We start from the raw sequence: 25,918 nt of genomic DNA, 5'->3' as shown, positions 1-25,918 counted from the left end.
CCCTGCACTAGACCATTCGGGACAAATGGCCGTCCAGTCTCTTCTTGAAAACCTCCAGCGATGGAGCACCCACAACTTTAAAACCCAAAGCTCAAATTAGCTTTACTTAAAAATGCATACTAAATATCCAGGAGACATTTTCCAACTTCGGCGCCTTCATTTGCAGTGCTCACAGCGATACATCCCTTCCCCATTTACCCATTGCTTGGACTCGTTTCCGTCATAGCCATATTACAAAGAAGAATCGTATTTAACTCCGAAAGTAATATTAAACCACTTTTTCCCCCCTCCCCCCAAATAAAGAGAGCGATTTACTTACAAAGGTTTTGCGCGATCTTTGGATCCAGGACTTTCAGTTCTTTGATTCGTTTAATAGGTTTCCTCTCTTCAAAGCCTTCGTCTCTTTTCACTATCAAGACAAATGTTGTGGGTGTGTTAAACATACCAGAAATGTTTATATTACTGCTATTAGTGCCCTTGCATAGAGCTTAAGCTTCAGTGTAGTTTCAACCTGAGGACTGCAGTTGTACAATTCATTGTATTCAGGTTTTACCCACTGTTGATGAGAGCGTGTTACAGGTTATCCTGAATCAACTCAGGGTAATGGTGAGGAGTCTTAGGGAATATCAGGTTTGCCAATCGTGAATGAAAAATCCAACACAACCTATAGTACATCTTTAGAACAGGGGTCCCCAACCTGTGGGTCGCGGCCCAGTATTGGGCCGTAGGCTGCTGGCCACCGGGCCATGGGACAACCTGGCTAGTGCACGCGTGTGTGCACACTACACTCTCACTTGTGCTAGCGCCACAGCCGCTAAAACAGGACGCCGTGCCACAGGGTGCAAAAACAGGCCGCCGCTGCTACGCCTCGGGGCGCAAAAACATATGCTGCACCGTGGGGCGTGGAAATGGGGTGCCACCGCGCCACAGGGCGCAAAAACAAGTCACCGCCGTGCTGCAAAGCGCAAAAATGGACGCCGTTGTGCCGCTGGGCACACAAACAAGACACTGCGCCACGAAACAACGGGGCAGGGATAGCAAGTATCACACGGGTGCTAGCTCCACCGTTTGTGGCACACACGAGCATAAAATGCTTCCCCCTCCCTTTTCCTCCGGTCCACCAACCGACAAAGGTTGGTGACCTGTTTTAGAAGAATTCCACTGTCACCCTTACTTCTGCGTGTGTGTGTATTACATATAACACTATTCATCTTTTCCGTGGAAATAAAAAAATTACATTTACAACAAAACAAGTCAGCCGACAAATCGTTATTTCCTGTTTCGGAAATGTATATAAGCTGCACTTGCTTAAGGACTGCCACAAAAAAAGTACATAAAATCAGATCTAGTCACATGATCTACTTTACAATCATATGAGCTTAGGATTGTAATTGTGGGCTTGTGTGCAGTCATAAACTGAGGACGACTGATACAACACTGTCAAACTACCTAAATAAGGCTGTATTATTATTATTATTCTCATCTCTCCTATTACCTATCTCCTTAGGACTATAACTTTGTTGTTTGTATCTTACGATGTATATTAATTGTTTTATTTAGTATCCTAGTATGTTGATTGCTTATTTAGTATCTGATGACTATCACTAAGTGTCATGTCTTATGATTTATGATGAATGCATTTTTATGATGATTACAATCATGATTCATCACTTGTCGCTTGTATGTACGCTGAGAGCTTATGCACCAGGGACAAATTCCTTATGTGTCCAATCACACTTAGCCTATTCTATTCTATTCTATTCTATTCTATTCTATTCTATTCTATTCTATTCTATTCTATTCTATTCCATATTTTCTATTCTATTCTCTTCTATTCCATTCCATATTTTCTGTTCTATTCTTATTCCATTCTAATTCTATTTTATTCCATTCTAATTCTTTCTATTCCATTCCATTCCATTTTATGTCCTTCCATTCCTATTCTATTCTATTCTATTCTATTCTATTCTATTCTATTCTATTCTATTCTATTCTATTCTATTCTATTCTATTCCATTCCATTTATTTGCATCCAGTTAATATTTCAGTGGGCACTTTCTGCTTTCACAGGAAGTAAACACATTGAGTAGTCTCGACCACTGACCTTCATTTTCAAAGACAAAGTAGTAGATAGGATTCCCTTTTTGCATTTTCTGTGCTGCTGTTCTTAGAATATTTTCAGCTCAAATGTACCTTAAAATAACTTCCTTTGGTCCTTACTCCTTCTAGGTATATTACATGGTGAGAATTATTTTTCAAAAGGGCTTAGCGTACCTTGAAAAGAACTAGCCCAAAACAATCGGCCGCCTAACAAATGATTGCTCATAACTAAAATACATGGTATATTTTCTCAGCTTTTAGTCACACTTCCCACAGTCTGTAGCAGAGTAAACAGTAATTTTAACAACTCAGTGGAGATATTTTGGCAGTTGAGTGCATGCTTTTCTTAACTGCATTATACAAGGAGAGCTTAAATGGAAAAGTGAAATAATACCATGGGCTACGTTCTATTCTGTGTGTGCTGCAGTTACAAATGATTGTAACCTCAGTTATTAATGTAACAATTATCATATGACACACATAAGTATTCATCAGCTGCGGTGACAGGAGCTGCAGGTGTTTATTGAAAATAAAATAGGCTCGTTTTCTAAAAGGAGGCTTCAAATCAGGAAAAAAATAATAACAATTAACTTACCATTTTTCTGACAACAAAAGGTAAGTTCCAGCTTGCATAACAAATCGGTGCTTTCGTATTTCCCATCATTGGCCCTTACCCAGAAACAGTTTTCAGTCATTTCCTGGGGGCTTATCTGCAAAGGGAATATAGCATCTTAAATTTCCTGTTATCGTTAATGCCAGACTTTGCTGGGGATGCAAAACACGTGGTTTATGGCAATGGGAAGGCCACCTGCCATCTGTAGCCTGCAGATTCCTGAGTGGAAAAGCTGGTCTCCTTTGAAGGATGTGGGTAGGTTTACAGGATAAAATCTGTGTTTGCGACTCCTTCAGCGTCTCTCAAATATCAGATTCCGCATCGAAATGAGAAGAAGAACGATAAGAATCCGTTTTACTTTTGGTGCTAATTCCACAGCCTTTGGAAGTGGGGCTTTCAAGCGATTGTGGCTCAGAAGAAGTCAGAAATATGTTTCTTTCTATATTTACCACCTGACTTCCGATAACTCCAGGCTGTTTACCAATTGTTTTTTAAAAAAGCATTCAAACAAGGTCAGTATTTCTGACCTAGTTCCAAATGAGGAGTTAACAGAAATCAGATATTCCTCAACCAACGAACCTTATTGATTAGAACGGAGGTCACCAACCTCTTGTCGGTTGGCAGACAGGAGGAAAAGGGAGGGGGAAGCATTTTACATGCATGCATAGCCGTGCGCATGGGGCCACGAGCATGCGCGCACCACAAACGGGGTGGGGCTAGCGCCCGTGTGATGCTCACTAGCCCTGCCCTTGCCTTCTTTCTGCGCCCCGCAGCACGGCGGCAGCCTTTTTTTGTGCCCCGTGGCGCGGCAGTGCCTAGTTTTTGCGCCCCGTGGTGCTAGCGCAACTGAGAGGGTGTGCGCGCACACATCCGCACACTTGCCAGCCTGTGCCACGGCCCGGTGGCCAGCAAGCCACAGCCCACTATTCGGCCGTGGCCCATAGGTTGGGGACCCCTGTATTAGAACACAGGACTGGGGCAGAATAAAACATCAGAAACATTAGGATTGTTGAGGATGTGTGGACCACAGTAGCATGAGCATCCTTCTCCTTAAACAGATCCTTTAAAGAAGAGATTGGTCAACCGTTGGTCTGAAATGGTGTAGGGCAGTGGCGGCGAACCTTTTAGAGACCGAGTGCCCAAACTGCAACGCAAAACCCACTTATGTATCGTTGGGTGTCGGGTGGGCGTGGCCCGTTGGATGGGTGTGCCCAGTTGGGTGGGTGTGCCAAATTGGGTGGGCGTGTGGCTGCGGCGGTAACGGCAGACTGGTTGGGACTAAAAAGTTCAATTAATCAATTCCAACTTTGCGAGATCCTTTTTTTCCCCGTGCGAAGTTGACATTGATTGATTGCACTTTTTTTTTTTTTTGCGATGGAGGCCTAAAGCGAAAAGGTTTTATAAAACCCAGCTGAAGGCCTAGGACTGGGGCGACGGCACCCGTGCCCACAGAGAGGGCTCTACGTGCCACCTGTGGCACGCGTGCCATTGGTTCGCCACCACAGGTTTAGGGTTTCCTGCTTCGGCTGGCGGTTGGACCAGAAGACTTCCAAGGTCCCTTCCAACTCCTGGTATAGATTCACGAAGCCTTATTACTGATCTGAAAAGTCAGATGAGTTCGAAACACAGAACAGCAATTGCTTTCAAAGACATCAGAAAGCGGGGATTATTTACAACGGCGGTTTTAAGGCCGGGCATTGAAAATTAAGAAACTGAGGAACAACCAAGAGGGAGAGAAAACTGATTGTCAACCTCTGCATGATAGCAACCCAACACCCATGAAAGTAGAAAGACGCATCCTGCGGCACATTCCCCCCCTTCCAATGTACATCTCCACTGTCACAGCTTGATAGGCCTTAGATTGCAAAGTAAAATACATTCACTGAGTATCTTGCAATTTTACTTCCGCCCTGCAGCGTATGTGATACTTTGCTTCCTTAGAATGCAGAATAAAAGAGCTGGAAGGGACCCTGGAGGTCTTCTAGTCCAACCCCCTGGCCAGGCAGGAAGCCCTACTATACCATTTCAGACAATACCATTTATTTTTATTTTTTTAAAAAAAATTCTGCGACACATTTTCTTGCTGAAAGATTGCTGCCTTTTTAGGCAGGAACTTAGGCAACGTTTCAAGTATTTTGTCACTTGAGCTATTTTGTAAACCAGAAGAATCTCTCATATCATAAAATGAAACGGTTTTAAAAAAAATCATCCTGCACGAGACGGTTTCGGAAGCCGAAAGAGCACACCGCTGGCAAGTGGGAGTAAATAGGATAAAAGTCCTCCAGATATTAGCTTCTCTAGCACTGGTTGGGACACAATATAACTGGCTAAAATCCAGTTATTTTATTCAGAATAACGGAATACAGAGTTGGAAGGGACCTTGGAGGTCTCCTAGTTCAGAGGTCCCTAAGCCCGGATCCGTGGACAAGGATCGGGCTGCAGCATGCCAGCAACCGATCCGCACAAACAAAGCTCCATCTGCGGGATGCAGGTAGCATACAAGACTACATTTCCTCCGGTCTGCGGAAAAATCTCTCTCCACGGAACCGGTCCCTAGTGCCCAAACGGTTGGGGACCTCTGTTCTAGTCCAACCATCTGCTCAGGCAGGAGACCTTATATCATATTAAGACAAATGGTTTTCCAATCTCTTCTTAAAAACCTCCAGTGATGGAGTACCCACAACTTCTGCAGGCAACTTTCGTTCCATTGCTTAATTGTTCTCACTGTCAGGAAATTTCTCCTTAGTTCTAGGCTGCTTCTCTCCTTGATTAGTTTCCATCCGTTGCTTCTTGTCCTGCCTTGAGGTGCTTTGGAGAATAGCTTGACTCCCTCTTCTTTGGGGCAGCCCCTGAGATATTGGAAGGCTATCGTGTCACCCCTAGTCCTTCTTTTCATTAAACTAGACATACCCCATTCCAGCAACTATTCTTCCATGTGTTTTGAGTCTCCAGTCCCCAATCATCTTTGTAGCTCTTCTCTGCACTGTTTCTGGAATCTTCCTTGCCTTACCTTGGACCAGTTGATTCTTTTCATGGTCACTTCAGGCTTAAATTCTTTTTTAGGTTTCAATCCGAAAGGCAGCAATTGAGGAGGAGGAGAGCGTTGATCTCCAGGTAATCCAAGTAGCGGAGGTGGGGGTGGAGGAACGCCAACAGGAAGTTGGTTTTTCGATCCACTAGCAAAGGCAGGTGGTAGTGGGGGTGGGGGAGGTGGAGGAGGAATAGCTCCAGTGGAAGCTCCTGGTGATGGGACCACATCTGTGGGTCCTTCAACAGATGTCAGAGGACAACAGTTGGCTGAGCCATTCTGAAAAGAAGAAAACGTTGGTATTTGTCATGCAAGGACTTTGTCTGGTAAGTGCGTACTCACTCTTTCTGCCAAAAGAAATAGGACAGAGGTCAATCAATTCCACCATCGGTAAATCCAAGCAAAAATGGCTCCCATGTGTATGTGTGTGTGTAAATATATACTGCTCAAAAAAATAAAGGGAACACAAGATAAGACATCCTACTATTAAATACAGTACATTGTGTTGTTTAAGTGTTCCCTTTATTTATTTATTTTTGAGCAGTATATATATATATATTCCTTGATAAGATTAAAAATGCGAATTCCCAGGCATATTAAAATTAACAAACTAAGCGAACACTGGGATGGAATAAGAAAAACTAAAACAGTTTTTATTGCTAAAAGATCAAGCTTTCGTTGGCTAGCTGGCACCGTCGTCAGGATGGAAACGCTGGGGTGGGGAGATGACGTTTATACTGTTGGTGTCTCTGCGCTCCGCTCATGGAGCGCATCACCGGTCTGTTTGTTGAGGCCGGCCGTACTCCTTTGAGTTGTCACGTATCCGTTTTCTTATTCCATCCCAGGGTTCACTTAGTTTGTTCACACACACACACACACACACACACACACACACACACACACACACGTGTGTGTGTGTATATGTATGTATGTATATGTATGTATGTATGTATATGTAATGTGTGTGTGTGTGTGTGTGTGTGTGTGTGTGTGTGTGTGTGTGTATTACCTGACAAGACAAATTTATATGTTTAGAAGGCATTTTCTAAGGGTAAAGAAAAACTGAAGTAGGTGAAAGGATTAAAGCAGAACCCAGAAACCTTTCCTAAAATATTGGTTTCAGTCCACGGTCAGGGTATAAATGGGATAAAAAGGGCATCAATTGTAAGCAAGTCGTTTTTAAGACTGTAATACTCTAATGATTCTTATTGTTTTTAATGTTTATGTTCTTTTTTTTCCCTCCTTCGTATTTTCCTCGACTTACAAGTCTGTTTAGGGCAGGGTTGTCAAACTGCCGGCCTGTGCCGGTAATGGCAAAATAGCCCCAATACGTCTTGCAACGTCACGTCTTATGAGCATTGTTCACTTACGACCACTGCAGCATCCCAATGGGTCACATGATCAAAATTTAGACACTTGGCAATGGACTCATATTTATGACGGTTGCCGTATTCCGGGGGTCATGTGATCTTTTGTGACCTTCTCACCAGCAAACTCAAATGGGAAAGCCAGATCCACTTAACAACCATGTTACTAACTTAACAACCGCAGTGATTCACTTAAAAACTAGGGCAAGAAACATCATAAAATGGCGCAAAACCCATTTAACAAATGTCTCGCTTAGGAACAGAAATTTTGGGCTCGTGGTTGTTAAGTCGACCACCACCTTGTTATATATTGTCTAACTTTTTCTTACAAATAATTCAACATCGTTTATAATTTTATGACTTTATTTTGTGATCACTGCTGTATTATTTGTTATCTTGATATTTGTATTGTCCATTGAATTTAATAGTGAATTTTGGAATCAAACACCTTAAAGGTTCTTCTAATCAGTTCTGAATATGATAAAACCACAAACTTTAGCACAATTGTAAATTCCTTCTTATTTGCTTGATTCTGTTTCTATGAGTTTATTTTCTCTTTCTTTCTTGTAAGTGGGAACGTGAATCTATATATATCTTAAATAAATTGTACAGCAGGAATAGTCAAGAACTATCTTGCCCCAAGGTGAGACGGTATGTCTATTTCATCTTTTTACATAGCTTGCTTTTTAAAAGAAAGTGATGATTATTTTAAGTTTTATGGCTAACCCATTTAGTTTGGTTCACTGAAAAGCAACAGATAAGCATATTTATTTTATAACTTTTAATATATAAACTAAGTTAAGTTATATTAGTTTCAAGAAAGACCTGAATCACAAGGAACTGCTTGATAACCACAGTAGCCACTTCTGTCTGATCAAACCTGACGTACAATGTGATTTTATTTTATTTTTAAATGTCATGTTAGCATCTACATTTCCACAGCAGACAACATCCCAAAGAGGTGGGCCAAATGTATTAGCTAAACATCAGCTAAACTAACAAACAACATCCACCACAAGTGTCAACTTACAACTGTTCATTTAGTGACTGTTCAAAGCTACAATGGCGCTTTTAAAAAGTGACTTATGACCGTTTTTCACAGCTACGACTGTTGTATCATCCCCAGGGTCATGAGATCAAAATCCAGAGGCTTGGCAACTGGCTCATATTTATGACGGTTGCAGCGTCCTGGGGTCATGTAATCCCCTTTGGCATCCTTCTGGCCAGCAAAATCAAAGGGGAAAACCAGATTCCTTTAACAACGGTGTTAGTAACGTAACGACTGCAGTGACTTATTTACCAGCAATGGCAAGAAAGGTTGTAACATGGGGCAAAATCCACTTAACAGCTTTTTCTACCTTGGAAGGAAAAGCTTGTGTTTTGAGGTCAATTGTGGTACTAAGTCAAGGACTACCTGTAATTCATTTGAAATAGCTAACTAATGAGATGGGATTTTTAGCAGATCAAGAAGGAAGGAAGGAAGGAAGGAAGGAAGGAAGGAAGGAAGGAAGGAAGGAAGGAAGGAAGATGAAAAAAGGAAGGGAGGGAGGAAGAGAGGGAGGGTGGAAAGTTGAGAAAAGGAAGGAAGGAGGGAAGGAAGGGAAGGGTGGTGGAAAGATGAGAAAAGGGAGGAAGGAGGAAGGGGGGAAGGAAGGGAGAGAGGTAGGGTGGAAAGATGAGAAAAGGGAGGGAGGGAGGGAGGGAGGGAGGGAGGGAGGGAGGGAGGGAGGAAGGAAGGAAGGAAGGAAGGAAGGAAGGAAGGAAGGAAGGAAGGAAGGAAGGAAGGATAAGAAAAAGAAAGATGCGGATACCAAGCAACTTGGAAATACTTTAAAATAAAAGGGCATTATCCTTCCTGGGGACAATCCCAACAAGTATTTTGTTACATAATGGCCAGGGAGGTGCGTTTAGGAGATCACAAGAACAGAGGCACTAACTATCACTACTGATAATTACCAGCTGGTAATTAACATGTGCATTGCATGATGATAAGCCACTAAATTAATATAGTCCCTTTTAAAGGCCGAGTAGGTTTGTAGACATTGATATACCTGAAATACTATGTGCCATTATCTACCTGCCTATAAAAATGTAGGCACCAAAACAGGAGTTGTCCCTTCCTTCCCATTTCTACTATTCTACAACTGTATTTCAAGTGTCATGGCATCATCGCCACATCTTCAAAAGAACAACCACTTCCTACCAAGATGGAGACCAAAAAGAACAGGAAAAATGGTCCCATGTCTTTCTTATTCAGAAATGACAAAGCACAGAGTCAAAGTCTTATTGGGTTTTTTATATATTAATGTGGTAGCATCACACATGAGCTTGTTGCTGATTATTTTAACTGCATAAACAGCAACTTGTGAAGGCAGATTCTTTTTTTTTTTACCTCATTTTTGTAAGGTTTTCTCTCTCCATCAAGGAGACTAAGCTTTTCTTCAGTCTTCTGAAGCTGCGCCTTTGTCTCTTGATGAGCTACAAACTCGTTTTCAAACTGGAACAAAAATGAAAAGGCGCTGTGCATCGTTAAATTTACAAGTGTAAATTGTTCACTGCCCCGAGTATTTTCATGCTGTCATCCTTAAGATTTGCATATTATGCAATATTAAGTGGCTCCAGGGAGATATGAAATATCAAACTCATTTTTATTTCAAAACGAGGGAGTGAGATGGATTAGACTCGGCTTTGCTCTTGACAAGTACATTGATTTTCATTATTTTTTTTTCCTTAAAACTCCATTGCTGGTGTCTATGCAGGAGAAACTGTTACATCAGTTCCAGGTTCCTGTGAAGATAGACTCTCGATCCGTGGATATTTTTCAACAAATCAATCCACTGGATTCAAGACTAAGTTCATCTCACCCATAAGTTGTTATTTCAAATGCTGTCCACCAGTTCTTTAAATGAAACCAGTTTTATTAGGTCAGAAACTGGCATCTCCTAGTCTTTGCACTATCCAAATTCTTTAGAAGAGAAGAGAATTCTTTGTTGGCCAAGTGTGATTGGACAGACAAGAAATTTGTCCTTGGTGCTTAAGCTCTCAGTGTACATAAAAAAACAACAACCAGGTGATATTAGGCAACCTGTGGGTCTTATGGTTTTCTCCTTCACTAGAAGACAAATGCAATGTGTGAAAACCTCCAAAATTAGCCACATCGGCCACGTCTTCTTATCCTTAAATTTCAAATGAATCTGGGCAAAGGCTAGCCAACAGCCATAAGTATTCCACAAAGAACACACCTTATGTAGAGATGGTAAACTGCTTGTCCAATTTTAAATTAATCTCTACTCAGTTAAAAGGGTGTACAGTAAGTAGAGACATGTTGCCACAGTTGTTTTTTGCCGCTCGTTGGGAAGTTCTCCAAGGCAAGCTGCCAAACCTCCCAACAATGGCCAAAAACGATGGGCCTGTCCATTGTAGGTTTGCTTGATGTAGCCTAACCATTCTAGTAAGAAATCCAATTTCTCTTGCAACAGGTTCTACTGTAGAATAGCAGGCGCCTTTGGCTTTTTCACACCTACTTCATTTTCTGACTGTACATAAATTCAACGTAAATTGGTGCAACGTGGCTGTGAAAAATAGAGAGCTGTAGTTTAGTAATCAAGGAAGGGCCACAGATTCTCATTCCAGGATTTGGGAGAACTAAGAAACTGATCCTTCGTGGGGTGGTGTTTTTTTTTTCCCCCCTTAGAGAAATTTCTCGAAAAATTTCCTCCATATTTTTCTTTTCCTCATCCTACCGACGTCCGTTTATTTTGCATCCAAGAAAACGGAAGACGAAAACAATAAGAAGAGGACGTACAAACACTGTGTAACTGATAAATGCGCACTCCAGGATACAACAATTAAGGATTAGAAAAGCATAATAAAACGGTTCGATCAATCTCTGTTAATTTAGCTGAAAAGCAACTATAGCCTCCAGCTCTGGATCAGAGCTGCAGTAACATTTCACTATCAAACTCCTTTCCAACGGTTATGTTTTAGTAAAGGGGTAGAGGGGAAGAGGCCACCATTTTCGATCACGCAGCTAGGTTTTAAATTAAAGCTAAAATCGCAAACCTTTATTTTTGTTATCTTGTCTCTTGTAAAATGACTTTATTTTAGGTCTCAGAGATTACAAGACATTTGGACATTATAACAGGAAGGTCTGAGAATAAAACTTCTCTAAAAATTACCTTTTTCAAGAATTCTGAAGCTTTTCCTTCAAGTTCCTCCATTTTCTTCTGTTCAATACAGATATCTAGCAGAAAATAGCCTATATAAATCTTTTGGATAGCTTTTACTGACTAGCCCATCTCAGAGAACAGTCAATAGCAAGAGTAAAATTTATGTCAATTTGTACCCAACCCTAACATCAAGCAAATCTGTCCAGTAGTGTGTCAAGAAACATGCATATTTACCTCCTAATTATTTAAGTAGAAACAAGTAAAAAAAAGTGACAGCTACGCTGCTAGCTTCAAACGGCAATGACTAAACTTTTCATAAAACAGTTTAAAAGATACAATCCAGAATACAATCCAGTTTGAAAGCAGTTTCTTCATAGGTATCAGAGATGTTTAGCAATTACATTATTGATTTTGATAAGATACTCAAGGAACTGCTATTTGTAAGCGGGTCAGGATCACGAAAACATACATTGCAAGTATGCAACTAAACCAATCAGGAAAAAAAGATTTGTTGCTTATTACCAAGCATGTGTATATGTACATGTATACCCACACGTGCACGCACACACACACACACACACAAACTGTATGTATGTATATAACTGGCAAAAACAAATATACATCATTACAGAACACTTCCTGAATTTAATTTCTGGAACTAGTCATTCATTCATCCATTTATCACATTTATACAGCTTCCCATCTCACGTGTGGCATACAATAATAACAGTCCCTGTGAAATCTGGGTAGTAACTCATTTTTTTAAAAAAAAAAGTGATCTCTCGTATGAGTATAAATATGGAATATGAATACCTACCCAATATGTGACTGAAATTTACATCCAGCCTTTTTCGATAACTAAAATCTGGGTCCAGACCACTTCGATGTAAGACCACCTGTGAAACGCACTCTTCGATTAACTTGAAATACAAAGGTCTAAAAGAAATGACAAGAACAGTTGTGTATTTTAATTTTACGCTTCTGGGCTGATATTGCTTTTAATGCAGCGCAACATATTCACGCTTCAACGTTGACCTGAGTTAGGATTTAAAGACTTCTGTCAGTCTCGTCAAGACTGAACCGTGGCTAACATTAGCTGGAGAACTGACGCAATAACTGAATATGTCTCGGAAACTGGGACCTGTTCTTAAGCAGGATGGAAGTTTGCAAAAGCCATGATCCATCCTATCTCTTGATGAAGCGTCTATATGACAGGCACCTTTCAGTAGGAGACAGCAGGAAATTTCTCTTATGCCCTATGTCGGGATAGGCACCCTTGGCTCTTTTATGACTCGTGGACGTCAACTCCCAGAATTCCTGAGCCAACTATGCTGGCTCAGGAATTCTGGGAGTTGAAGTCCACGAGTCATAAAAGAGCCAAGGTTGCTTACCCCTGCCCTATGTAAAAGGATTATAGAAATGGACATCAGTAGTAGCAGAGCTGCCTCCAATGCAACTCTGTTTTCTTGGGAGGTCCTTAGGCACCTAGCCCAGCCACCGTTCAAAACAGGATGCTGCGTTAGATAGATTTTTATTTCATTTTTTCCCTTCCCAAATTTGGCTATTTCAAGATGTGTGCATTCCCAACGCTCAGAATTCTAGGAACTGAAGTCCACACCCATCTTAAGGCTGCCCAGTTTTGAAACACAGCAAGAAAGACCGTTGGGTTACTCTTATTAAGGGCTGTGTACGGCAACATTACACTTTGCGGAAAAAACCTTTAATTGTCTGGGGTGGGGGAGTGAAGTTTCGCCACAACAGGCAAAAGCAAGGGGCCAAAGAAGACATCGTGGCCAGTCACTCAATTTCAATAGCTGAACCTTTTGTGCCACGTACAAAGAAATGTGCGCGAGAGGATTTTGCAACTAACGAACGCTCCACTGGTGGCTCAAAGTTTAAGACCTAATTTTTATATTTCCTACTCTCTTTTGTTTATTCCATGCACCATTTTCTCTCTTTATTTGGTAGGCTTCTTTCTGCTTCTGTTTATTTTTGCCAGGCTAAAAACCTACTGATTTCGAGACTTGCTTCGCAAGCCTTTACCTCACACTTATCCCACAAAGTTAAGTTAAGAAGAATTTCAAACGGTGCTTGTATAAAAAAAAAACACACCTCTTTGTTTTTTTACACATTTCTCCCCACAATATTATGCAACGGATTTGAAGGATCATTCACAAGAAAGATATATTCCAGTTTGGAGGAGATGGATAGATTATATTCAGAATAAATATGGGACTAAAAAGTTCCATTTAGCTTATGAGTAGATTTTAGAGGGATATTGTTATTAATTTTAGTGTTAGCACTTTGTATGTATCTGTGTTAAAGGGGAGTTAAAGCACATTATGAATTTGGTTAATTTTATATTATGGATAATCTTTAGTTAGAATATGATTATTATAACTATAACCCTGTATTCAGCTCTGGGAAGTGGGGGGGGGAAGAGGGGTGGTTTGGGGTGGGTGGGTTTTGGGGATGTATTGTAAAATCTTTTTTTTTTGTAAAACTCTTTAATAAAAAAAATATATATTATGCAACGGACACCAACTTCTGCCACGCGAGGTTTGATATCGGCTAAATAACTCTGCAGAGAAAGCACTTGAAAAAAATAAAAAGGGGGTGAGGAAGGCAAAACAAAGCAAGGAAAGAAATATGCAGTCGGTCTTCGGGCACCCCCGAGCATCTGTGTGATAAACACGTTTAACGGAAATGTTTCAAACTCAGCGAGCAGCAACTGGCAATCTCGATCGAGATTTTATACCTCTGAAGAGCAAGCTGTTTTTAGACTATCCCGGCGTTCTTGCTGCTTTATATACCGGTGCATTTAAATAACCTGCCTTTTCTCTGTGAACTAAAAAGGTGACCTAGGCTGGATTCTCTTGCAGTGTTACTCCGTAATGACGATCTTGCAAGGTAAATTGGCGGAATAACTGGCCCGGTAAGGTTTTTTTTATTATTATTATTCAAGAAGGTGGAGTAAAGCTAGATGCCACTAATCAAAGTGCAGAGCTTTACAGCACTCGCCTATTATAACACCTACGCAAAAATGTCAAGTGTTTTATTTCAACTACCTACCCGTGTAATTTGCGTAACAACAGCAGAGGCTATTTCCAGAAAATCAGTTTGCTCCCAACACGAAAGTCTCTTTCTCAAAACCATAGCTAAGGTTGTATTAGCCATTAAGCAAACTAACCACAATTATTTATTTGTACCAAACCTAAATTATGAAAAAAAAAAAACAACCCAGCTCAGTATCATAACACAGCAAAGCAGCCTTTAACAGGGAAAGTTTTTCCTCGCTATGGTGATTTCATTTTTGAGGCCAAGATCAAAGTTAAATCCAGAGGTCAAATACACCCACATCTTTCTTGTGACTCCGCTGAATAAATGTAACAACTGAAGACCTATTTCTACGTTTTGAGGAGCTTACGAGGTTTTTAGGGACATGTCAGCTCTTAAAGAATCAGAAATTTTCACGCAAATTAGGTTGGCCTTCTTGACCTGCCACGTCTGACTTGACAGATGTTGCATATTTCTAAGTTCAGATTTATTCGAAGGCCTTCTATGAAACGAAGAGACTGTGATAAAAAATGTACAACAGGTTGCAAAACACTTGATACTTCGTAACCAATGTCCAGATAGGAGCTTCAGCAACTTTTCGTACCGTACGATTGTTTTTCTTACCGTATAAAATTATCATTTCGTATCAGCAAGAGGTGTTGCAGTATAGAAAGGAAGCAGTTTTCCGCACTCGTGTCCTTAACGCTATTCCACACTAAATTAAAAACATCATTTGCATCAGTAATCAAATTAAGGATAAAATATTTCAAGTGGATTGTCCATTGTAGACTAGTTATTCTTTTTGACATGAATTGCAGAAGTTATGTAACATTTTAAAATTTAACTTGGCGAGGAAAAATGATTTATGTTTTGGACACAAAATGAGTCATCTGCCACAAACTGATTTTGTTCCAGAACTTCTTGGAACAACATAGCACTTCTTACAGTACATCCACGATCCTCTCCTTTTAACTCTTACTACACGAGAATCGCCAAATTTTAGTTTGACAGTGTCAACAGTGTCAACTAAGAATCAACAAACTGTATCACTGGTTGGATGCTGGCTACCAAGACTGGTTTAACCCAGAGGTCTCCAATCTTTCTGGGTGGGTGGCCTGGTGGGAGAAGAAGGGACAGGCACCTAACAGGCACATGTCCAAACGTGAATGTGGCCCCAAGTGCACGCGCACGCACAAACAGGCCACAAACATGGACGCCACGCAAAAGAGGCTGCGAGCATGCGCACGAGCGACGGCGGTGCCTGTGTGAAGGTTGTGGAGGCGCTACCGCCAGGCTCACGGTGAGGCTACCTCCGGCGCAAGGATCACACCACCACCCTGCATGAGGCTTGTGCCATGGCCCACAGCGATGTCACCATCGGCATGAAGATCTCGCCGCCAGGTGCCTGCCTCTTGCGGCAATGTGGTGGCAATGTCACCCACAGTGTGTGGCATGCCGTCGCCTACCTGCCGCTCGCCATGCTCCGCCCCCCCGTGCGAGGTTCATGGCAATGCTCCCGTCCACACAACACTCATGGCAACGGTGGCATGAGGGTGGGTTGAGCACGTGCACATGTGCACTGCCAAGCTATTCACGTGGCCCGGTGGCCAAGAGGCCACGGGCCTGTAGCGGGACGCAGCCTGTAGGCTGGAGACCTCTGATTTAACTGATTACAAATTTCCATTTTTTTAAAAAAAGGATATTCAAATTCTGATCTGATATCTTCTAAACGGTGAGAAAATTCAATCATATCTTCTTCTTTGTGTTCACTGAACACTTTCAGCTGGATATCCAAAGCTTCATTCCTCATGCATCTCAGCAGCTGCAGTGGGAAAGCACCAACAGTAGTGTAATTAATAACTGCATGTTAAAGTGAGTTATTTTGAACAAAATGCATGTATCCAAAGCTAACCATTTTGGGGGAATTTATGCTATTCAAATATGTACTTTGTGAAACAATTTTTAGAGGAGGCAGTTTGTTCTGTCTTAATTTTTTAAAAAAAAAAAAGTCCATGAGGCATTTCACACTTCTTCTCACTGCAATTTTCTAATTTAAATATTAATTCACACATACACATACTTACCGGCAGACGCTCTTTTAATCCACAACGCATAAATTCATTCCGAATGTGGAGTCTGAAGTCCAATTCGTCAGGAGTTGTAACCAGAGCATTGATGAACTGCATACAAGCTATCTACAAAATGCAAAAAAAACCCTCTTTAATCTGCAGGACTTACCTGGCCTTCATTGATTTGCTGGACTAGCATTAAGACTTATATACTACTACATAATGCTTTGTAGCCCTCTCTAAGCGATTTCGAAGTGATAATTGAACATACTCAAATTTTTATCTTATGAATTTAACTGATGTTAGGTTTTTACAAATGCTGGATAAATATAATTTCCAGCGCGTTCTTCTTTACTTAAAACAAAATAAAGTATTCAGTTGCAATATGGCATTACAGTTAAAAGAACTTTATGGGTTAAAATTGGAGTATCGGGCCATTATATTTCTTTTAGGTAATCAGGAGGAATTAAGTCTTTGTAAAGGTAAAGGTTCCCCCGCACATGCGTGCTAGTTGTTTCCGACTCTAGGGGCCGGTGCTCATCTCCGTTTCAAAGCCGAAGAGCCAGCGTTTATCCGAGGACGTCTCCGTGGTCATGTAGCCAGCATGACTAGACGCCAAAAGCGCACGGAACGCTGTTACCTTCCCACCGTAGTGGTCCCTATTTTTCTACTTGCATTTTTTACGTGCTTTCGAACTGCTAGGTTGGCAGAAGCTGGGACAAGTAACAGGCGCTCACTCTGTTACGCAGCACTCGGGATTCGACCCGCCAAACTGCCGACCTTCTGATCGGCAAGCTCAGCGTCCTAACCCACTGACCCACCGCGTCCCTTTCTAGGTCACCACAAAAAAGCATCGCTTACTTGCAGATGGACTGAATTCTCCTCAAGACCTTTCAGAATGGGACCAAATCGGTCGATACCTCTCTCTTCTGCTGCTGTAGTCAAGGCTTTCAAAATTTTTTCCAGGCTGTGGAAGGAAGGAAGGAAGGAAGGAAGGAAGGAAGGAAGGAAGGAAGGAAGGAAGGAAGGAAGGAAGGAAGGAAGGAAAAGAGAAGGAAGGAAAGAAAGAAGGAAGGAAGGAAGGAAGGAAGGAAGGAAGGAAAGAAAAGAGAAGGAAGGAAGGAAGGAAGGAAGGAAGGAAGGAAGGAAGGAAGGAAGGAAGGAAGGAAGGAAGGAACTATTATTAAACTAAACAGATCTGCATACTTCAGTCTCACATCTTAAATACCTTTATTTCAAGGGACTTGAAACAAAACACCAAGCAATATTTCCCAGAAAACCCCAATTACCAACCATTCACAGTGGAGTTCACATTCTACACAGGCTATACATCCTGCAAGAAAATTCCCACCACGGAACAGTTGTGCTGGAAAATCCTGACTGGATCACAAAGCAAAGCATCTGCAAAAAAACACGATTTCTACTTTGACACCAACCTTCTGGAGGCCTGGACAACCCCAACTAAAAGTATGTAGGGATATTTATGGGCCCTTGGAGTTCGTCATGCAACATATCCAGCTGTGTTTAAGACAGATGGTCCTCGACGTACCACAGCTCATTTAGTGCCCACTCAACGTTGCAACAACATTGAAGAAAGGGACTTGTGCCCATTTTTCACACTTAACGACTGAGGTCCTGTGATCAAAATTCGGACACTTGGCCCAAGTGGTTCGTATTTGTGACGGTTGCGGTGCGCTGGGTCATATCATCACCTTTTGCAATCTTCCGACGAGCAGAATCAGTGGGGAAAGCCAGATTCACTTAACTGGGTTACTAATTTAAAAACTGCAGTGATTCCCTTTAACAACTGGGGCAAGAAACTGGGGCAACGTTACTGTTCAGGCTACCGACCGATGATCCCGACGAAGTAAGCAGAGCTGAGACATTCCAATCTCTGATGCAAAACTTTATTGAGCTCAGCATATCTGCACAGATGAATGGAAAACTAGCTCTGGCATCTAAATCAGTATCTTAAAAGCTTAGAACGGTGATGGTGAACCTTTTAGAGACCGAGTACCCAAACTGCAACCCAAAACCCACTTATGTTATCGTTGGGTGCCGGGTGGGCATGTTCCATTGGGTGGGCGTGACTGTGGTGGTAACAGCAGACTGGGTGGAACTAAAAAGTTCAATCGATCAATTCCAACTTTGCGAGATCCTTTTTTTTTCCACGAGAAATTGAAATTGATTGAACTTTTTTTTTTTTGCACACAGCGGCGGAGGCCTAAAGTGAAAAGGTTTTATAAAACCCAGTTGAAGGCCTAGGACTGGGGCGATGGCATGTGTGCCCACAGAGAGGGCTCTGCATGCTACCTGTGGCACGCGTGCCATAGGTTCGCCACCATGGGCTTAGAATCTCCCTCCCTCCCCCATTAGTGCAGATCCCATTGTCCAATAAGGTGTCAAAAAATGGTTATGAGAGAATGTTTCAGTTCTCAGGAAATAAGTTCTTGGACGGCCTTGATTCTCACGGCTCGGCAGCCCGATGTCTGAAGCCTGCATTCCATTCTTCCCTCCCCTCCCCCCCCCAAGTCTGTAGGCAAGCTAAGAAGCAAAATGGACGCCGCTACGTAAGCATTCTTCGTAGCCGGACAGTTGCACTTACATGTTTTCATCACCGATAATGCATATGGCAGAGAGAAGTTTAACTGCGTCCGTCATCATGTTGATTTGTTTGGGATCAATTGTTTTAGCCAGTAGTGAAAAACTCCTTTCTTCGCTCATTATTCTCTCCAAACCGTACTAAAGGGTCAAGGGGTAAAAATTAACAGGAGGCGGAAGGTGATTGTTAACAAGATGCATATATGCAGGCTGTTGCATTTTCACATACCCTTCCAGAAAAATGTCTGAAATTCTACAAAATTGGGAAGAGTTTCAAAGGCGCTTCCACAAAAAAACCAGCAATGTCAACAATGTCTATGGAGATTCTCAGTCATCCAGGTCACAGCTATCCCAAAGGTGCTTTTTCACGAGGCAACTTGGCCTTTGCATGAGCTGAAGAAGCTTCTTGGATGAGGAGCAAAATGTCTTCAAAGAAAAACAAGAAAGTCCAGTTGCCTCGTGGAAAAGAAAAAAAGCACCCTTGGGACGATGTTAGCCGTATCACAAGTTGAGGCTGACTTAAATACTTTTCCTTTTATTTAGTCAGTTTTCCTCCTTGTCCTCTCACTTGGATGTATACTGTTGATCCTTGAGCCATAAATAGAGAGACTCCATTTTGAAGCAACACGCAAGGGAACACAAAATTTAAACCGGTGCCTTGCCAAGATGACCCTCAGAATATTATCCCAATCAATGTCTATGTCAAGTGACGGTCACCATTCAGGAATATTTTCCCAGGAAAAAAAAGAAAGGGATTAAAAAGCAAATTCTTCCACGTTTTAACAATTTGCCAATATTACACATTCACCAAGCATTGTTTCATTATCATTATTTTGCAATCAGAACCAGGTGAACTAATCTCCTTCTGTCAATTCCTAAACAACCGCTAAGAGTGAAAGGGCTTGTGTTGCATACAAGCAATTTTATACATCACAACCTGCCCATTTCACATCGGGTCTGGCCTTGTTTTCATATGCCTCAACAGCTGTCTCTACCAGCACATGGAGCTATCCTTTCAGAAACACCATGTTTACATAGCATTTGGGGAACTTCAAGGAAGAATGCTGAAATTACACGGCTGGAAAAAAACCCTGCTTTATCTTCTATTGCTCTTAAACCCGGCATAAATCCTATTATGGGAATAACGAGATCTCACAGATACAGAATCTGACTGGGATTTGAATATCTATCTATCTGTCTATCTATCTATCTATCTATCTATCTATCTATCTATCTATCTATCTATCTCTATCTACCTACATAGATAGATAAAGACATATACATATACATATACATATAGGTAGGTATTGATATAGATAGAAATAGACATTAACAGATATACATATACAGATATACATATATAGATATATAGATAGATAGGTATAGAGATAGAGATAGATATAGACATAGACGGATATAGATATATATAAGGTAAAGGTAAAGGTTCCCCCGCACATGTGTGCTAGTCGTTTCCAACTCTAGGGGCCGGTGCTCATCTCCATTTCAAAGCCGAAGTGCCAGCTCTTGTCAGAGGACGACTCCGTGGTCATGTGGCCAGCATGACTAGATGCCAAAGGCGCACAGAATGCTGTTCCCTTCCCACTGTAGTGGTCCCTATTTTTCTACTTGCATTTTTTACGTGCTTTCGAACTGCTAGGTTGGCAGAAGCTGGGACGAGTAACAGGCGCTCACTCTGTTACGCGGCACTCGGGATTCGACCCGCCAAACTGCCGACCATCTGATCGACAAGCTCAGCATCCTAACCCACTGAGCCAGTGCGTCCCTTATAGATATACTGTATATAGATATACATATATAGACAGACAGACAGACAGACAGGAGGGTGGAGAGACAGAGATAGAGATATAGATTGATAGATAGATATGCCCTCCTGCACCACTGACAGATTGGGTTCTCAAAGTAGAATAAATTTGAGCCGAAAAATCGCAAACCAAATATAACAGGGGTCTTCAAACTTGGCAGTTTTAAGACTTGTGGACTTCAGCTCCCAGAATTCCTCAGCCAGCTGAGGAACCATTTCGTTAAAGGTCAGATACACAAGAACAATACCGCTGGTAGGCAGAAGAAAGAAATGGTTTCTACTATGTACCTTTTCTGCCCTCTCCTAAGAGGTAACCTTCCCGAAATCTTAATTCTTCCCATGACTAGCAAATCTCTCAGATATGAAGCTGGCCCAAGAAGCTGTAAAGTTTTATGCCTATCTCACAAACGTCACTGAGTTTACCTACAGGTAGCCCTGGACTTACCACAATTGAGCCCAAAATATCTTTTGCTAAGCGAGACGGTTGTGATGTGAGCTCTCCCCCCACCACACACACACACACACACTTTATGACCTTTCTTGCCATAGTTGTTAAGGGAATCACTGCAGTTGTTAAGTTAGTAACACAGTTGTTAAAAGTGCCCCGGGCTTCCTCACTTGACTGTCGGAACGATTGCAAAAAGGGATCACATGATCCTGTTCACCAATCCAGGAAGATGCTACAATGGTGCTAAGGGTGAAAAACGGTCATAAGTCACCCCAAAGGTACTTTTCCAGGAGGTAACTGGACTTCCTTGTTTTTCTTTGAAGGCATTTCGCTTCTCCTCCAAGAAGCTTCTTCAGCTCTGACTGGATGGTGGGGAATGGAAGGATTTATACTCCTTGCAGACAGCTGGTCATTTGCCTCCTTTTGGAGAGAGGACACAGCTAAAACCTCCAAGTGGCCTCAATGACTCTCTGAAAGAATCATCGGGTTGAAAAGAGGAGAATGCTTGTGTCACATTTTACAATTTGGTACAATCGTGATACATACCATGATTCCCGATTAGATCCAGAGACTGGATAAATCAAGAACGGTCGTGTGAATGTTATGACGATCATTTACTTCAAGGTAACTACAAAATACAGAATAACAGGGTCAAAGAGGCCATCTAGGTCAAAATTGAACAGCCCTCCCTGAACACAAAGGGAGGGATACGACATCATCGATCTTCAGTCTACAACACAATCCCTTCAGCAGCTCCAAGAAGGCTCCACACCCATTTGCACCACTCAGGTGACCCTGAGGACACAGACAAACTTCCAAGTGGCCTCAACGACTCGCTAAAAGAATGCAAATGACCAGCTGTCTGCAAGGAATATAAATCCATCCATTCCCCACCATCCAGTCAGAGCTGAAGAAGCTTCTTGGAGGAGAAGTGAAATGCCTTCAAAGAAAAAAACAAGAAAGTCCAGTTGCCTTCTGAAAAAAACACATTTGCGACAACCACAACCTGGATGACAAGAGAATTTTTTCATTGCCGCTGTAACTTCAAACGATCACTGAACAACCACTGCAAGTCAAGCACTGCCTGTGTGTGTTCATATTCGCCACAATTGCAAACTTCAACTTTAACTAAGCCGATGAGGCTACTGACCTTGTTGTTCATGAAAGCTCTTAAGCACTGAATTATCTTATGCTGTGTCTTCTTGAGAAGTTTGTCCGGTCTGAACAGAAAGGAGATAAAGAGACAAAAATTATAACAGGCTGGTTTACTGTCCGTTCGTTCTGAGAATTACAGACTTGTTTAGAAGACTTACTGCTTGCTTTCGACCAGTTTTTCCAAGATGTCCAATAATAATCCGAGCCCTTCCTGTCCGAAGTTCTCAACCCAGCTGCAAAAAAATAAATTTAAAAAAAAACAGACAAATCTTTATGTTAATTTTTGGCATTCATAATAAACAGATCCAAGTCAATAACTACATTGGTGAAATGGAATATCAGTGGCCAAATTCTTCAGTTCCTGGCTGTGCTGTTTAGTTTCTGTAACCTATGGGAGTCTTGCAGATGGATATGATATCCATGATAATGTAATATAGGTAAAGTTTCCCCCGCACATACGTGCTAGTCGTTTCCAACTCGGGATTCGACCTGCCAAACTGCCGACCATCTGATCGACAAGCTCAGTGTCCTAACCCACTGAGCCACCGTGTCCCTCTAATGAAATATACATCTTTATAAAACTGGCAACTCTTTGGGTGCCTTGGTGTTTAGTATCATATTTCATAACAGAAGATAAATCGGAAGAAGCATGTTAGACTTCATATATTCTATTTATGGGTGTGTGTGTGTATACACACATATTATTAATGATAATAACAACAACAACAACAACGTTGGAAGGGATCTTGGAGGTTATCTGGTTCAACCCCCTGCTCAAACAGGAAACCCTATACCATTTCAGATAAATGGCTGTCCAGTCTCTTCTTAAAAACTTCCAGTGTTGGAGCATTCACAGCTTCTGGAGGGAGGTGGTTCCACTGGTTAGTTGTTCTCACTGTCAGGAAATTTCTCCTTAGTTCTAGGTTATTTCTCCCCTTGATTAGTTTCTATCTGTTGCTTCTTGTCCTGCTTTCAGGTGCTTTGGACAATAGCTTGACTCCCTCTTCTTTGTGGCAGCCCCTGAGATACTAGAACGCTGCTATCATATCCCCCTTCGTCCTTCTCTTCATTAAACTAGACATACCCAATTCCAGCAACCATTATATGTTTTAGCCTCCAGTCCCCTAATCATCTTAGTTGCTCTTCTCTGTATTCTTTCTAGAGTCTCAACCTCTTTTTTACATCGTGGTGACCAAAGCTGGATACAGTATTCCAAGTGTGGCCTTACCAAGGCATTGTAAAGTGGTATTATCACTTCATGTGGTTTTGATTCTGTCCCTCTGTTAATGTAGCCTAGCACTGTGTTGGCTTTTTTGGCAGCTGCTGCACACGGCTGGCTCATATTTAAGGGATTGTCCACTAGGAGATCCCTCTCACAATTGCTACTATTGAGCAAGATATAACCTATACAATACCTGGGCATTTGGGGTTTTTTGGCAGCTGCCAGACACAGCTGGCTCCTATTTAAGGGATTGTCCACTCGGACTCCGAGATCCCTTTCCCGGTTGCCACTATTGACCAACGTACCACCTATGCTGTAACTGTGCATTTGGTTTTTCTTGCCTAAGAGTAGAACCTTACTTTTTTCCACCATTTTTTTTAAGAATGGCACTTTTAAAAATAAGGCCGGATTTCTTTCTGGAGACACCCACTTTCATTCCTGATCAGATACAAAGAAAGCCCTGTCCTCTCCTCAGTTGCTTTCACTTCTATCATAGGTTGCAAAAAAAAAACAACGGGAGGTTACGATTTGCACGCTCTATCCTGGAGCAGCTGAATGGAGAGGTGAATAATCAGATCCTACTCTTTGTAAATCTTTTTTCCCAGCTCCTGAAATTTACTCTTCACTGCTTCCTCGCGGTCTTTCTCTTCTTCACCTCTGCAAAGTGAGGGACAGAGCCCACCCACCCCACCCCCACACTTGCCCAGAGGTCTTATGCCCTCCAGCCATGATTTCTCTTCCTTTCAAAGTAGGGGTTCAAAAACAATCCCAAAGCCCGCACAGGGGTTTTTTTTCCACTGCGTAATGCTTTTTAGTAAGGAGAGGGGAGGCGTGGATTAGGTTACAAGCTGTAGTTGTACCCATGCCACATGCAGCATCCCTTGCTGAGGATACAAAAAAAAAAAAAAAGGACACAATGCCAATCGGTTTAGGCACACACTACACCCAGTTTTCTCCAAAGCAAACTCACACTTTTGTAGACGGATTAGACACCTCTCTTCAAATTAACGGGCCGTTGCCAACTCCCATTAGTTTGGATGCAAATGCTGCGCGCGGCGCAGTTTTACTTACCCTTAGAGGGATTAGCGTGATATGCGTGTCTGCCTTTCTCAAAAATTGTAAATTCCTCACAAGGAGAAAGCTTACACGTTCTAGAACGGGAACGGGGGACACTGCTTTATCTAGGGTCAGCCATTTGGTTGAACTTGTTCAATATTACAGACGACCTTACAGAATTTCAGACTGGAAGAGGCCAGTTCAAGAGTCAGTTACTATACCCGTGGAAAGCTGGCTAAGCAAAGTTAGGTATTCAAGGTGGAGAGTGAATAACATTTCTACGTTACTTATATGTCAGGGTGCAGGTCGATACATATGTTGTATGTAATATGCTTTAAATGCGTGTTATGGATGCGTACACATTGAGAGCCAGCAACTAAATTTCATTTTTTTTTAAGGTGTGCCGTTGCGCCCACAGGAAAAAATGACAACAAAGATCATCTACCCTAATCGAATCTATACCGTTAATAGTGCGGCCAGCTCCTTGATGGACATTATTATTATTTTTAATTATTTCTCAAGTATATTGGTGGCTTCTGTTGCAATACTGGGCACTGAGGGTTATTTCTTGATTTTTTTTATTTTTTATTTTTTGCTTTTGTAAAATAGCAACTGAGAATAGCCTTGCAGGTAGTCCTCCGTTTACGGCCACAACCAAGCCCAAAATGTACATTGCCAAGTGAGAAATTTGTTGAGTGAGTTTTGTGATTTTTCTCGTCACAGCGGTGAAGTGAATCCCTGCCAGGTTTTAAATTAGTCACCCATTTATTACATGAATCTGACTTTGAAACACAGACACACAGACACAAACACACACACCAGGGACACTGCGACTGTCAGAAATGAATGTAAACCACATGACGTTGGGGATGCTGGTACGGTCACAAGTGTGAAAAGTGGTCATGGGTCAGTGCGGTTCTAACTTCAAACGATCACTAAATGAACGGTTGTAATTCAAGAACTGCCTGTGCTTGTATACTTTTGATTAGGATGCTTTGGAATATTTTAAATTAACTTTAAAAAAATTACATTTCTTTACAGCAAATATTGAGATAAAAAAAAATACTACATTTGCTCCAACGTTTGTACTCCGTAGCCATGCTGCTTCTTAGGTCATAGCTATACAAAAAGTCTGGAACTCTTATTGTTATGATAGATAGATAGATAGATAGATAGATAGATAGATAGATAGATAGATAGATAGATAGATG

The 25,918-nt window shown here is 41.7% G+C and overlaps 1 protein-coding gene across 1 annotated transcript in view; it reads right to left on the bottom strand.

The window, feature by feature from the left end:
* Positions 1-19,142, bottom strand: part of DIAPH3 (diaphanous related formin 3) — a 42,778-nt gene extending 23,636 nt beyond the window's left edge. The window contains exons 1-11 of the mRNA XM_083362326.1: positions 19,009-19,142; positions 17,265-17,370; positions 16,419-16,529; positions 16,038-16,156; positions 14,959-15,075; positions 12,095-12,213; positions 11,287-11,351; positions 9,501-9,605; positions 5,724-6,020; positions 2,696-2,810; positions 320-409 (exon numbers count right to left, since the gene is read on the bottom strand). Of these exons, the coding sequence (XP_083218452.1) occupies positions 320-409; positions 2,696-2,810; positions 5,724-6,020; positions 9,501-9,605; positions 11,287-11,351; positions 12,095-12,213; positions 14,959-15,075; positions 16,038-16,156; positions 16,419-16,529; positions 17,265-17,370; positions 19,009-19,127 (1,363 nt within the window). The 5' untranslated portion in view covers positions 19,128-19,142. The remainder of the gene's footprint in view (positions 1-319; positions 410-2,695; positions 2,811-5,723; positions 6,021-9,500; positions 9,606-11,286; positions 11,352-12,094; positions 12,214-14,958; positions 15,076-16,037; positions 16,157-16,418; positions 16,530-17,264; positions 17,371-19,008) is intronic.
* Between the last annotated feature and the right edge of the window lie 6,776 nt (positions 19,143-25,918).

Source organism: Vipera ursinii (genome assembly GCF_947247035.1).
Source record: "Vipera ursinii genome assembly, chromosome: 4".
Lineage (NCBI taxonomy): Eukaryota > Metazoa > Chordata > Lepidosauria > Squamata > Viperidae > Vipera > Vipera ursinii.
Note: the sequence above shows the minus strand (reverse complement) of the source record. Positions and strands in the feature narration are given on the sequence as shown.